This window comes from Etheostoma cragini, chromosome 12, assembly GCF_013103735.1.
Source record: "Etheostoma cragini isolate CJK2018 chromosome 12, CSU_Ecrag_1.0, whole genome shotgun sequence".
NCBI lineage: Eukaryota > Metazoa > Chordata > Actinopteri > Perciformes > Percidae > Etheostoma > Etheostoma cragini.
The window spans coordinates 9189393-9204324 of NC_048418.1; the positions used below are offsets into that span (position 1 = coordinate 9189393).

Here is a 14932-nt window from a genome sequence, read left to right on the forward strand (position 1 = left end):
GGCCATCGACACTGACATGAGCCCCTGGGAAGAGTGACCTCTTTGCTGTTTCCAAGATCAAACCCTATACAAATCACTGTTCAATGCAGAGAACACTTGCCATTTTAATCACCATATCTACAACTGCCAATTAATCCTCCCTTTATATAATAAAGAACTCCATTGAAACATGGACATGACTTATTTACTTTTTCTTGAATGAAACATAAAATAAATCAATGACTTTAAATTTGTTTTTACAAGTTGTGGCAGGGTTGTTAACGAACATGTGCAAAGTATTTTCATGAGTATCTTCTACAAATAAAATAGGATGTAGAATATTGTGAGAAAATATGCATTTTTAGAAGTTACAGATACAAAACTTTAATACACAAAAATGGGTATTTGGTATTGTAAAAATATTGAGCAGAAAATATTTATTATTCATCATAAATATTCTCAAATTTTAAATAATGTATAACACATGAGCAGAAAATAAATAAATTTAAAGTGGTTTTGAGTTCTTGAAAAGCGTTAAATAAAAATTTAATTAATTAATAAAACCAATAAACTTAAGTTGACTCCAAAGTTTTGCCATGATCTTGGAAAAAGTCCTAGATTGTTGAACCCAGAAAGACAGGGCGCTAATATTGCATTCCCAATAATAAAACAAAGTGAGGTTTGAAGAAAAAAAGAAAGAAAGTGTGTTCATTTTGAGCATGTAGATTCTGCCAACTAATGAAATGGAAAGCTGGGACCACCTGTCACAGTGAGCCATAGTGCTATCAAGGAGGGGCTTAAAATTCAATTTTAATAAGTCAGACATGTTACTTGCAAAAGTCACACCCGAATACTTAAAAGAACTTGATACAACCCTAAACAGGAGGTGTGCGTATGAGAGATTCCGGGCCTTTGTATTAATAGGAAATAGCTCACTCTTTGACAAATTTAATTTATAGCCGGAGACCTTACCATATTCCCACAGGACTGATATAATATTAGGTATTGATTTTAGTGGATTTGTTACATACACCAATAAATCATCAACATATAAAGAGACTTTGTGTTATTTCTTATTATTACTATTATTATTATTACTTATTTCTGTTGTCAATCTGTTTGTGATTGCCTAATCTGATGGGCCAGCAGTCATCCCTCTCCTTGTTCATAAGATCTGTGTTTAGCTTACAAGTTCTGAGGGGTAATCTCTTATTATACAAGTCTGGGGTGGGACAGACAGAGTATTGAAGGTCTATTTCTAGAATTTGATCTGTATGTCAGACAGATTTTTGATTTGTTCCCTATTAGTTGCTTTTAAAAGAAATAATTTGGCCTCAGATTTAAGTTTTTGGGGCTTCCAATGGGTGCTTTTAGATAAACTAAAAGGAAAGGTGAATGTAATTATGCATTTAATAATATATATAATTACATATAGTTAATTTTATTACCAAGTAAAATGATAGGCCTAATTTAATAATTCTTCACTAAAAGTACAAATAAAAATAACATTAAACATAATGTAAAATAATATATTAGATTTATTGTGTCGTTTCCTTTTAGATTTTAAAATAGAAATAAAGCCAGAGGCATACAAATATAAGTGAAATTCTTTACAAATATAGGAATTATAAGAAATGTCGCATGTGTATTTCCTTTTTTCTCAGCCGAGTCAAATACCGTTCGCTGTTAAGTGAATTCTCGCGACAACATATAGCTTCAAACCTCCCCATGAGCCTTTGCGGTTCCTCTTTCTAGCCGGCGCCTGAGAATGGGTACGTGTTTTCATGCTCGGGTCGGAGGGAGAATCCTTGTCCATCTGATGTTTAAACGAAGAAATATGTCGATAATGGTTTGCTATATTGATGCTAAATGTTTTCTGAATATATGTATCTTTAACTGGTCTGTATACAGTTATCTTGTTGTATTTTAAGGAGTTATTTGAAAAGGATGCTATGTGCTCCAAGATGGCTGCTTTCATTTGCCATGTAGTTAGCTTCTGCTGCTTAAGTGTGCTTCAAAACAGCATACTTTTGCTATTTGGGATGCTTCACTAGTTTTAAGCAGGTTTCGGCATTGTGTATTCAACGTGTCCACCGTTCCAGAAGTAGTTTGGAGATTTCTTGAGAGTGCCAGGCAAATGGAGAGATAATGTTAGCATTTGCTAGCGCGATGGTCGCGATCAGGTCACGTTGCTGCCCTAAAACATTTCAGGGAGTACTAAGAATAACTTCGTTGAGAAGGTAGTTTGGTGCTTCTAATATATTTAATGTTAAAGTTATGTATCAGTAGCTTAGTTAATGTTTCTTGGACTTGAGGTAGCTACATGTTGGGCAACAGTGTCTATAAAATCACGAAATTGGTAACGTTATTGGGATTACCTTGTTGTCATGCTGTGATAGTAGTTGCATGTGCAGGGAAAGTTCGAGCACGACGTGCATTAATGGGCTGTTCAGCCCTGTAGGACTTAAAAGCTTGAAGCTTTTGAATTTAAATGGTCTTAAATCCCGTTCAGCATTGTCTTAGGAAAAATAACAAACGTGCAGGCCCCTTGGCCATGAAGGGGGTTTACTATTGCTTGAGCGACATGATGAAACTCTTAAAGCGGAATCCAAATTAAAACTGCGGACAACCTCTACCTTGGAGAACTGATTGCTCAAGCATAGGCCATATTTCTGCAGTGAATGTCCTACACTTTGTCCAACGATCTAACTCAGGTTCTACATCTTTATTTCTTAAATTCAGGTATCTCAAGGGATAACTGGCATAAACGCCGCAAGACCGGCGGTAAACGCAAGCCCTACCACAAGAAAAGGAAGTATGAGCTTGGGCGACCTCCTGCAAACACAAAAGTAAGTAAATTAGTGGTTACTTTTTACTAAAATGGACTTGGGATGATGTAGCGTGGGTGATGAAAACGTGACCTTAGGTATGTCTTTTTTTGAGCCGTTTTGGTTCAAAGCTTTTGACTTACCAATGTTAGGACTTGTCATAGTTACACTGACACGCTTCAATACTTGCATAGTACTGTTTGGTTACCATAAATTACAACCATGCAACCAGAATCCTAAAAAATAAACGTGTCTTTTTCTTCAGATTGGCCCTCGTCGCATCCACACAGTGAGGGTTCGTGGTGGTAACAAGAAGTACCGTGCTCTGAGGCTGGATGTTGGTAACTTCTCATGGGGCTCTGAGTGTAAGTGGAATTTAAATGCCCACTTTAATTCCATTGGGCCGTTTAATGTTATGATGCATCTTTCCATGATGATAACTTTGTCCAGTTCTGCTACTGAATGTAAGTGGTGATAACAAAGACATCTGAGAAATATTGATTTGATCTAGTCACTGTTGATGGGCGAGGGAAATGTTACTCTTTCTAACGGCTCTTGGTTTTTTTACACACAGGCTGTACACGTAAAACCAGGATCATTGATGTGGTCTACAATGCCTCCAACAACGAGCTGGTCAGAACCAAGACCCTGGTGAAGAACTGCATCGTCCTTGTTGACAGCCTTCCCTACAGGCAGTGGTATGAGGCCCACTTTGCCACTCCTCTAGGACGCAAGAAGGGAGCCAAGCTGGTACGTGGGGAAAATGCAATTCTCTATCTTGTGGTGAAGCATAGCTGTGGCACACCAATTTTTGTCTTGGCATTGTTTGTTAAACGCTATGCTGCTGCCATCACAGCCAGTAGGTTAAAAGTGAAATCAAAGACACGTTTTTGGTGAAAATCAGCCCACCCTTGTGTATAGAATGCATCTTGGGTCTATGGGCGGTCTAATCTGGTGGATGTGGGTCACTAAAGAGAATTATTTCCATGTTGCCTGTATTAAATGTTCTATTTGATGCACGTCTTTCCATGAAGATAACTTTGTCCAGTTCTGCTACTGAATGAAAGTGATGATGATGACGACTCTGAGAAAGACCTGTTGCCACCCTGCTGTCCTCTGCATTTATTACCTGGTGTTTCCCAGTAGTTAGTGTTGTGTCCATTAAATAAGCTTCAATTTCCCCTTGTTTATAGACTCCTGAGGAGGAAGAGGTTCTGAATAAGAAGAGGTCAAAGAAGACCCAGAAGAAGTATGACGACCGTAAAAAGACTGCCAAGATCAGCACCCTCTTAGAAGAGCAGTTCCAGCAGGGAAAGCTGCTTGGTAAGTCTCAACGTGTTGTACTTTAGTCTGTCCAGAATTGCTGTATATAATAATTTGACTTCTATTGCATCACTGACCACTAATTAGCCACTTTTACACTGTTTAATCAGCCTTGCTGTTCTGTATAAAAAGTACGGACACAGTAAGGCATGGTAATACTTTGAAGGGTGTTCTCTTGATGCATAAATTTACTTGTTGACAAAATAAAGTGACAGTCACCTTTTTTAAAGGTCATTCTTTCCATGGCACCTGCATAAAGTGCTGTCTGCTCTGGTGCACGTCTTTCCATGAAGATAACTTTGTCCAGTTCTGCTGCTGAATGAAAGTGGTGATAATGACGACTCTGAGAAAGACCTGTTACCTTCACATTCACCCAATCTTAGTAATGTTTAAGAGTTAAATGTAGACTCCTGACCCCCTAAATGCCTCCTGTGTTTTCCTTTTTAAGCCATACACTTTGCCATTTCGTGGCAGACGCAGGACAGTTACTGTGCTGTGCCTTATGTGGATTGTATAGCAGTGTAGCAGGGCAATTATACACAGATGACGGATCAAAGGCTCTGGTTACAAAATCCTGTACACTGTTGGTCACTTAAATTCCTCATCTTTTATGATACTTCTAGTCTTATCTGACATCAAAATAACTTCAAAACTGACTTTGACCTGAGTTAATTGTCTTTAGTGTTCTTTCCTGTTTTAAAACAATTTATTTTCCTCTTCTGCAGCTTGCATCGCCTCCAGACCGGGTCAGTGCGGCAGGGCAGACGGCTACATTCTGGAGGGCAAGGAGCTTGAGTTCTACCTGAGGAAGATCAAGGCCAAGAAAGGCAAATAGATGTACAGCTGTTTGATACGTCAATAAAATCTAAATGCCCCACAACTGTTTGCAGTCAGTGCTTTTATGACTTCTCAGTTTATTGGTGATCGGAAAGTCCAGTGAACTAAAACTTAAATTGACTGGAGTTCCATTAGCTAGGCTTGGGGGTAAAACTCCAGTATAAACAATTTCATTTTTAGACTGTCTAGAGAACAAGTGTTGAGCAATCAAATTGTGGACTTTTTGTTTTTAGTACAAATGGCTGGAGGGACAAACTATCAGAGGCCATGCTGGCAGACCAGGCAACATGTCCTGGTGTACTGTAAGATGAAATGCAATTGTTGGATTTCCGGTAATGAATACATTGAAAACTTGTGACTTTGTAGAAGTTGTGCCTTAGCAATGAACCACATCAAATGTACTCAGTTTGGCCTCAATATACAACTTGCTGTTTGGATTAGTGACGTAAATGTTGGATACCGCTAAACTGGAGAGTACGGACCCCATGCTGCACATAGTATACAATCGAGTTGCACCTTAGCTCTTCAGTATTTTTACATAATTTTGCAAACCCCCCCCCCCCCCCCCCGCCTTGTGATATATATGGTTTTGTCTAGAGCTGTGGGCCGTCTTATACATTTGTCATAAGATGGAACGTTGTGCAGCAGTTGCTTTACAAAGTAGTAAAGAATGCAAACAAGGGTACAGTGCATCCACAAAATATAAACACGATAAATTTGCTCATCTCAAGTTGATTATTAATTGGAAAACTGTTACAGTGTATATAATATTATATATACGTATTATTGCAAAAATCAGGAATATCCTGTCTAAAATGATGCTGAAAAACTAGTCCATGCATTTGTTACTTCTAGGCTGGATTACTGCAATTCTTTATCAGGTTGCTCGGAAAAGTCCATAAGGACTCTTCAGCTCATCCAGAATGCGGCAGCACGTGTTCTGACAGGAACCAGGAAAAGAGATCACATTTCTCCTGTTTTAGCTTCTCTGCATTGGCTTCCTGTAAAATTTAGAATTGAATTTAAAATCCTTCTTCTCACCTACAAAGCTCTTCATAGTCAGGCACCATCTTATCTTAAAGAGCTGATAGTACCTTACAACCCTACAAGAGCACCACGCTCCCAGAATGCAGGATTACTGGTGGTTCCTAGAGTCTCTAAAAGTAGAACGGGAGCCAGAGCGTTCAGCTATCAGGCCCCTCTCCTTTGGAACCAGGTTCCAGTTTGGGTCCGGGAGGCAGACACCGTCTCCACATTTAAGAGTAGGCTTAAGACTTTCCTTTTTGATAAAGCTTATAGCTAGGGCATAGAATCAACTATTGCTAGGGAGAAGTAGTTAGTCACATAGTTTTCAGATTTATCTATCATATAATCAAGAATATAGTAAGGCTAAAGAGAGACTTGGCATACAGCCCGATCCGGTTGGGGAGAGTTCTGGCCGGACCGGGCTGGAGCTCTCTTTACCTTGTCTCTCTCGGTTTTGCTGTAATAAAAGTTTTAGACAGCTGGGGACTTATTTTGATACACTGAGCTCCTCTCTCCTCTATCTTTCCATCTTTTCATTTATGTGCATCCATGTCCCAGAAATGCTAGTTACTAACCTAGCTCGGGGAGTCATTCGATCCCCGGAGTCCTTATGTTCTTTTTTCCCCAGAATGTTCCCTTGGATCAGAGAGGCTCCAAAATCAGGGTAGCAGCTGTCCCCATGGTCCCGCTCCATGTTCTGTGATGCCATGTTCTACTGCTACACTGCAGTGCCCTGCTACGTCCTGCTGTGCCTTGTAATGCCGCACAGCGTCCTGCTATGCCATGAACTACTACAAAGAACTGCTACAGACTACAAATTATTTCTATTTTTGTTATTGCCACTCTTCATTCTAACCCCAACCGGCCCGTCAGACACCGCCTACCAAGAGCCTGGGTCTGACTGAGGTTTCTGCCTAAAAGGACGTTTTTCCTCGCCACTCTGGCACTAATGCTTGCTCTGGAGGAGACTACTAGAACGGTTGGGTTCTTGTAAATTCTGGAGTGTGGTCTATCTGTATAGTGTCTTGAGATAACTCTTGTTATGAATTGATACTATAAAAAAAATTGAATTGAATTATATTGGAATAAAGGTACCCATGTAGAAGTAGATAATAAATCTTAGTACTAAGTTACTTTCCACCTTGGGTTTCTCTTTGACAAAATTAATGAAATTATTTGTGGCTGACCAACAAACCAAACATTCTGGCATTAGTAAGAAACTAATACTGATCTCTCATGTATTTATTAAACACACTCATTCAACATTTAAAATGGTTGTGGACAAAGTAAGTGAACCCTTAGAATCATAGACAGTTAAAAAGGCTTAGAAGGACCACAACCAGGTGTTTCCTGTGGATTAGACTGCACCTTATTATGCACAGTTTTTTGACCAGTTCAAGAAGCTGTAGTACACACCTCCAAACGCATAATTTCATCAGTTTGTATAACTGTATGTCCTCAACGCATCAAGATAATCACATTTTTGTTTTTTCACACCTAGAGAAACTGCCCTGCCAACTATCACACCAAATGTGGGATCAATCAAAGCCGGGATTGTAAAATTACCATAGCTCAGGTGTATCATTGCTTTTCTTTTGCTTTATTTAACACATCTTTCATTTATGGGGTGTGTCCCAGAGTTTATAAAATAAACAATTGTAGTAATCGACTACTAATCGACTTTTAAGATGCATTCTCTCAAGCGGTTAAATAACTAACTGGGGTAAAGGGGAAAGTCATTTTTTGGAGGCTGAGGCCAGCGACACGTCATCAATCCTGCTGCTGTGATTGGCTGAGAAGGCGGATATTAATATGTAGGACAAAGGTTGCGGTGGTTCAGTCTGTTTATGTGGCTTGTGCATTAGTAACACAACAATGCTACTCAACAAGGTGAGTGTCTTTAGCGCTAATTCGCCATCTTATGTTTAGTTACTTAAATACGGGTCGCCGCAGCTTGCTGTCCTCCAGACACGTAGCGTTAGCACAGTTCCATTTTTCAAGCCGTCCAAGTGAAAGCCGTGCAATCTAACTTACGTCATTCGCTAACTTTAGCTCACTAGCTAGCAGCGTCAACGTTTTAAAGACATTTTAAGACGCTTTAACGTTGTGTTTATACTATCAACCTGTATTATACAGTAACGTTTGATCCTCTTATGTATTACCATTATCTTACATTAGTCTTAAAGCTAAGCGTCTGTCTTTCTGTAGAATATAATCAGCTACCTTGTAATCTTTGAAAAAACCCAGGAGGTCGTTTACCAAAACTTACTCAAGGTAACCCTAACGTTAAATCGCATACAAGGAATTTGCTTTACTAGCTAGTGTATTGCTGCATAGCAGTAAACAGAGAGAGAGAGGGAGAGAGAGGGAGAGAGAGAATAACTGTTATAAAATGAAGAGCAGTTTTAGAACGTGCCGTAGTTGTGAGTTGTTTAAACAAGTAATGCAAAATTCAAGAATCACATTTAGAATAAAAAATATGTACAATATATCTATTCTAAAATGAATATAGGTAAGGTCACGGGTGAGGTTATTTGTGTTGTATAAAAAGGGCATGTGTATGTCAATTCCTTCTGACTCCTTATGAAATCCAGTTGCAGCTTGGGAAAGGGGTTATCTTTTTATTGTGCAGCAGATATTCATATATCTCATTAACCCAGGGGGTTAGAGTCTGCCTTCACTTGACAACTAAATCTTTTTAAAGTGATCTGTTTTCAACAACAGAGAGTATTTATTTTTAGGAAAACTTGTAATGGTTATACATGCTAAAAGGCAGAAAATGGGGCGAATTTACTAACTAAATACTTTGAAGGTCCCATGGCATAACACATTCTCTTTTCACATTGCAATATTCTGCGATACAATGCAATTTATTACCAGTTTTTCCAACTTCAAATATTTCCCAATTTCAAATGATGTCCCCGAAAGGAAACTTTTGTCAACAGATTGATTTCTCTGTTTGTTTATCTCACTTCAGTTGTATTGCTGCAAAAATGTGATTGTCAAGTAGACAAACTGACCAACACATACATAATAATAATAATAATAATAATAATAACAATAATAATAATAATAAATCGATGCTTGGCGTCTGTGAATCAATACAGTATTGCCTCTTTTTTTTTTTTCCTAAAAGCTACAGACTTGGAAATAGCGCATCCTAAGGAAAGCTAATTGTGGAACTGGCTGTAATTCTGCACCAAGGCTGAATTTGGGGAAAGCAACTTCAGATACAGTATTAGGGGACCACGAAGGTCTATATAAAAGCATCCAAAGAACACCATGTCATGGGACCTTTTTTTTAAAGAGTAAAAGGTGTTGAGGTCTTGTGTTTAAACTGGATGGACCTCTGTTGTATGTTGCTGATTTTCTCCCCCATGCACAGGTTCTCAAAGCCAGTGTGCGGACTGGGCTCCGGCTGCAGAGCTCCAGTGCTGCTGCTGCATCCAGTGTTGCAGGATCCCACAGCACAGCTTCCAATGGCTACTCCTTTGGTGAGTAGGATGTAGGAATCTTTACATACATTTAAAGGATGCTGTATGTTCACATTTTGTCATATCTGCCTTAAAACAACACTTGGTTTTGCCAATTGTACAATGAAAGGTTGGGTAAAATGCCCTAGTTGTTTCAATTTATCACACTTTCTTTTCCTTGTGGGAACTTTATACTTATCAATTTGTCCATTTACACTGCTGCAAAATAGCTTTAGGGATGGATTTCATCTAAAAGATAATAAACTATTGTTTTGCATAACCTGTATTTTTGTCTTAAGTTTTGTGATAAAGCCGCTGTACCAATTTAGAGAATGCATAATGAAAGTGGCACTATTAGTGTTAAGCTGCTAAACTTTAACAAACTGTCAAGCCGACTGAAGGATGCGTCAGACGTGTTCAGTTACGGGGTTTTCCTCATTTGATATAAGATCTGACCCAATGTATTGAAACGGTGCACTTCACAGGAGTGAAACGAGCATTTGAGTTTTGGTATCATCCGCCCAAGTCCTTTTTTAAACGGGAAAAAAGGAGTGCAGTTTCTTTTAAAGTGTGTTTTTAATGTGCTCATCATGGGCTTTCTTGTTGTCTTGGTGCACAGAGATGACGGATCAGCAGAAGGAGTTCCAACAGCTGGCGAGAAAGTTTGCACGTGAAGAGATCCTCCCTGCTGCAGCTGCTTATGACCGGAGTGGTGAAGTGAGTAGAGCCCAAGGTTAGGCAGCAGTGAGTGCATATGCAGGTTAAATAAGGCTCGACTTGATGGTTGACTCACACTAAAGCTGGTTTAAAAGCACTACCCTCATGTGAAATTTGGCTGGTTTTAGTTTTATGACCCATTGCATAGCCTACATTCAACCTAAGACACCTGTACTTGTATACAAAATACAGTACATAAGTAACAGATTTGGCTGGCAGAGTTCCACTACTGACTTCTTTTGCACAAATACTTGCATTAATAACTTGCATTAATATAGTCTTATCTTAATTTGGGGCTCAGAATAGAAACTAAAAAGTTTAAAAACACCTCTGTCTTGTCATTTTACAGTATCCTGTCCCCATCATCAAGAAAGCCTGGGAGCTTGGTCTAATGAACGGCCACATTCCACAGGAATATGGTATATCATTTTCTTGTTCATAGACTATTTGAAAAAAAAAAAACCTGGCCGAGAGACGTCAGCCACGGCCAGAATATCATAGTTCCATAAAAATGCAGAGCAGTGATTACGTACGTGTGTAACTCAGCTGACCGCCATTCGACCCGTGCTGGACCCGTTCATAATGAGTCAGCCGTCACTCTGTGAGTGGCGTCCATCGCACTCCCCCTCTCTCCCTAGCTCTTTTAATCTGTGATTAGTGAAAACAAGTTGAGGAGCTTTCTCAGATGGATTAAAAAAAAATAAACTACGCTAATTATTTCAGATAATTTTCATGTACATGTGTTGCATCTGTATGTATATACAACTTCCACATAAGAAGAATGTAGCACAATATGGATGTGAGGGCAGGTTATAAATAGCCTATGTGACAATAAAATTGGTTTTGGTTAAAATCAACAATTAATCGGGATCTCAATATTGATCAACATAATCTTGATTATCATTTTGGCCATTATTGTGCAGCCCTAGCAAGAGCAAATATATAGAGGTTTACTCCTCAACGCAGCGACTGCGAGTTCAATTCCGACATGCGGCCCTTTAGAGCATGTTATTCCCTCTCTCCCCTTTTCATGTCTTCGTCTGTCCTGTGTAAGGCCTATAATGCCCATAAAAATCAATAAAAAAAGAAAATACTGGACCAATGTCAAAAATGGTTGTTCCCATCAGTCACTTAGACACAACATTTTAAAAACAATTTATTTTGGTTTTCTGCACAGAAATTAATGAAATGCTTAGATATAGGCCAGTTAAATATCTAAAAAAAGAAAAGAAAAAAGATATTCAGAAACCAGTGGTCTAAATAGTTTCTTCCCTTAATACAAAGTTGTGTCTGTTTTGAAAACCCTGTTTATCTCTTCTTGTATTCAGGTGGAATGGGCTTGTCCATCTTTGACAACTGTCTCATCACAGAAGAGTTGGCTTACGGCTGCACAGGAGTACAGACTGCTATCGAGGCAAACTCTCTAGGAGTAAGTTGTTGTTGTTTATCAGGGTTGCTAGTGTTTTAATAGCTAGTTTTTAAATTGTGGGTTCATTCAAACCTCATTCCATACCTGCATCCATCATTACCATAATTAATAACTGTGGTTGTAGCTCAGTTAGAATTAAGTTCCATCTTTCTCCCACCCAGCAAATGCCTGTTATTTTAGCCGGCAGTGACGCACAGAAGAGGAAATACCTAGGAAGGATGACTGAAGAGGCTCTTATGTGTGTAAGTATTTATTTGAAGGACAATTTTTGCACAGTGCTGGAAAATGATCAGTATTTATACTTAAAATGCCCATATTATGAAAAAATCACTTTCTGGGATTTAGGGTGTTATTTTGTGTCTCTGGTGCTTCCACACGCATACAAAGTTGGAGAAAGTTATCTAGCTGATGTGATCTTACTTAGTTACTGAGCATTTGACTCCCAACAAAGATAGTAAAGTGAGATGTCTCTCTCTGTAGTTTTTTTTTTTTCAATGAAGCCATGTAAACCTATTCTGGTACAACCTTAAAATACAATTATGAACCTAAAATAAGCATAATATGGGCGCTTAAAATACTTCATGAGGTACTTCAGTATAGCCAGCTTGTACTACTTTTGATAAATAAATCCATTTGAAATGTGTGGACTTTCTTAATCCCGTAGTTAACTGTCTGGTTTTTCAAAAGTTGCAGCCCCACTAAATAGAAAGTTTTCTAGCAATTCCTTAACATGCTGTTTAAACTAATGTTGGACCTTGCCTCATAAACTGCACTGTCGACAATGAGGTTATCTCATTGTGTGCAAGCAAACGTATATCCTGACATATCATGGTACTACTTTACTAATGTGGGTTGACAGCTACAAAAAAACAATAATAATAAATAGAGAAAAGCGGTAGTGCTCTAATTTTCATCAGATCAGTTACAGTGTTAACTTACTGTGTGGTGTGTGTGTGTGTGTTCGGCAGGCGTACTGTGTGACAGAGCCCGGCGCGGGCTCTGATGTGGCCGGCCTCAAGACCCGGGCTGTGAAGATGGGTGATGAGTATGTCGTTAATGGGCAGAAGATGTGGATCACCAATGGTGGGAAAGCCAACTGGTGTGTACCATTTGCTCTTATTGTAAACAAGCAGTATACACTCAAGTGCAGCCTTTTTATACTAATTCAATTTTCTGGTGATTGTGGAGGTTGCAGTTTCTGTTGCAGACGAATGATTAGCAAAGTTGAATCACCAGTCTTAACAAAAACTCACATCTGTCTGTTTCTCTGAAGGTTATTTTTAATTTTTTACGTCTTTCCTATTCCTAGGTACTTCCTCCTAGCCCGCACTAACCCGGATCCTAAATGTCCGACCAGCAAGGCTTTTACTGGCTTCATTGTGGAGGCTGACACTCCAGGAATTCAATTAGGAAGGAAGGTAAGATGGCACCTGACAACACAGGACCTGGTTTTGTATTAAGATCATTATTTTGTTTTGTTATGAATGTTAGAAACATTGTATTAATGGTTGGAATGTGGTTTGTAAGGCAGATGCAATGCAAGTTTCTTTAGGATTTTTTTTTACTCTTGTTTTGAATATTTCACAATATTTTCTGGCTGACCAAGCTTCAATTACAATTTCTTTTTTTTTTTTTTTTTCACCATCATTTTTGCCATCTTGTCGGGATGGTGCCATGATCTAGTCGAGTAATTTGACATTGATAAGTGCATTACAAGATAACATGCCCTGTGTTTTGCTCTGGGCTTTTAGGAGATGAACATGGGCCAGAGGTGCTCTGATACCAGAGGCATCACCTTTGAGGATGTGAGAATACCAAAGGAGAACGTCCTGATCGCAGAGGGATCTGGCTTCAAAATTGCCATGGGCGCCTTTGACAACACTCGTCCACCGGTAAGTTTGCTAACTAAATAGTAATTGGTAAAGAAAAGGCTCCTTTTTCCCCTAAGTTAAAAAAAAAAAGAAGAGGTAATTGATTTGATTATTTGGCTCTTTTCTCACTTTTTTTTCTTGCATTTCTCTATAAAAATGCATTTAACGATCTGGTATAGTCACAGCAGACCCTTGGTTGCATTGAAATTTAGTCGAGTGTCTTTTCGGATTAAAATGGACACAACACATTTGCAAAAATGAGTTCAAACTAATATGCTCCAGGTATTTGGTACAAGTCTGTAAAACCCTCTCCCTACATGGCATCAAAGACATCACCTAATTGAAAGACATTTCTATCTTCATATCCAAATATCTGATTAACCCATTGCTACGATCAAACAATTACACGCTTTAAAACATTATTTTAAAGCCAAAGAAAAACCGTGTTAAGTGTACGTGTCATTGAAGATCTGTGTCTGTGATGTTTGCTAATGTTCTTAATGCAATGCAGGTGGCAGCAGGAGCGACAGGCCTGGCGCAGAGGGCCCTTGATGAAGCTACCAATTATGCACTTGAGAGGAAGACCTTTGGCAAAGTTATAGCTGAGGTTTGTTTGCTTTATTTTCTTCTGTTCTGTCGCAGGCATTATGCGCTGATATAGCCCAATTTGATGTCACTTTATTACAGAATTTTGTTTTATAAAGCATATAACTTTGGCATTACAGTCTTAACTGTAACTATCTTAATAACTGACTGTCAGGTGACAACAAAGCAGTACAGGGTCACATGTAAAAAGAGCACAGGATCAACAGGCCCCTCTGTCTCGTCCTTTTTCACAGCACCAGGCCGTGTCCTTCCTCCTAGCTGAGATGGCGATGAAGGTGGAGCTGGCCAGGATGGCGTACCAGCGGTCTGCCTGGGAAGTAGACCAGGGCCGCAGAAACACTTATTACGCCTCCATCGCCAAGGCCTTCGCTGGAGACATCGCCAACCAGGTGGCCAGCGATGCAGTTCAGATATTTGGAGGCAACGGCTTCAACAGCGAATACCCGGTGGAGAAACTGATGAGAGATGCCAAGATCTACCAGGTGGGTGATGATGTGCACTTAATCACAGCCAGCAGAGGTATTTGGCCAAACTTATTTTTCTTGATTACTATTTTTTTCGTTTCCTTTGTAGATCTACGAGGGCACTGCTCAAATCCAAAGACTCATTATTTCCCGAGAACACCTGGGAAGATATAAGAAATGAACTCCGCGCACCTGACTTGTCCTCATTCTAATGTACTTTTGTTGTAACTTTTCTACACATGCATGTGTTCCTGGAAATATATCTGCTTACTTATACACAGCATACATTTGCCGAATGTAGTTTGCAAATGTATTTTGCCTTAACAGCACTTCATCCTGCTGTAGTGTTTTGTTTTTTTTCTTTTTTTTTTGGGGGGGG

General features: G+C 39.2%; 2 protein-coding genes and 4 non-coding genes across 6 annotated transcripts; all 6 read left to right on the forward strand.

The window, feature by feature from the left end:
* The first annotated feature begins 1659 nt into the window (after positions 1–1659).
* Positions 1660–5010, forward strand: rps8a (ribosomal protein S8a). The gene is made up of 6 exons (XM_034888457.1): positions 1660–1751; positions 2722–2828; positions 3073–3172; positions 3382–3557; positions 4001–4130; positions 4856–5010. Exons 1-6 carry the CDS (start codon positions 1748–1750, stop codon positions 4963–4965), a joined length of 627 nt encoding a protein of 208 aa, XP_034744348.1. The 5' UTR covers positions 1660–1747; the 3' UTR covers positions 4966–5010.
* On the forward strand, positions 2878–2986 carry LOC117954906. Its single transcript, XR_004658919.1, has one exon. It is a non-coding gene; the product is annotated as a small nucleolar RNA SNORD46 (small nucleolar RNA).
* LOC117954914 lies at positions 3233–3302 on the forward strand. The gene has a single exon (XR_004658927.1). It is a non-coding gene; the product is annotated as a small nucleolar RNA SNORD38 (small nucleolar RNA).
* Positions 3831–3899, forward strand: LOC117954913. The gene has a single exon (XR_004658926.1). It is a non-coding gene; the product is annotated as a small nucleolar RNA SNORD38 (small nucleolar RNA).
* On the forward strand, positions 4413–4481 carry LOC117954915. Its single transcript, XR_004658928.1, has one exon. It is a non-coding gene; the product is annotated as a small nucleolar RNA SNORD38 (small nucleolar RNA).
* Positions 5011–7686: 2676 nt separating the features above from the next.
* On the forward strand, positions 7687–14759 carry acadm (acyl-CoA dehydrogenase medium chain). Its single transcript, XM_034887361.1, has 12 exons — positions 7687–7883; positions 9379–9487; positions 10086–10183; positions 10533–10602; positions 11512–11612; positions 11774–11854; positions 12581–12711; positions 12922–13030; positions 13364–13504; positions 13995–14090; positions 14323–14571; positions 14663–14759. The coding sequence occupies exons 1-12, from the start codon at positions 7869–7871 to the stop codon at positions 14732–14734; spliced, it is 1272 nt and encodes a 423-aa protein (XP_034743252.1). The 5' UTR covers positions 7687–7868; the 3' UTR covers positions 14735–14759.
* The last annotated feature ends 173 nt before the right edge of the window (positions 14760–14932 follow it).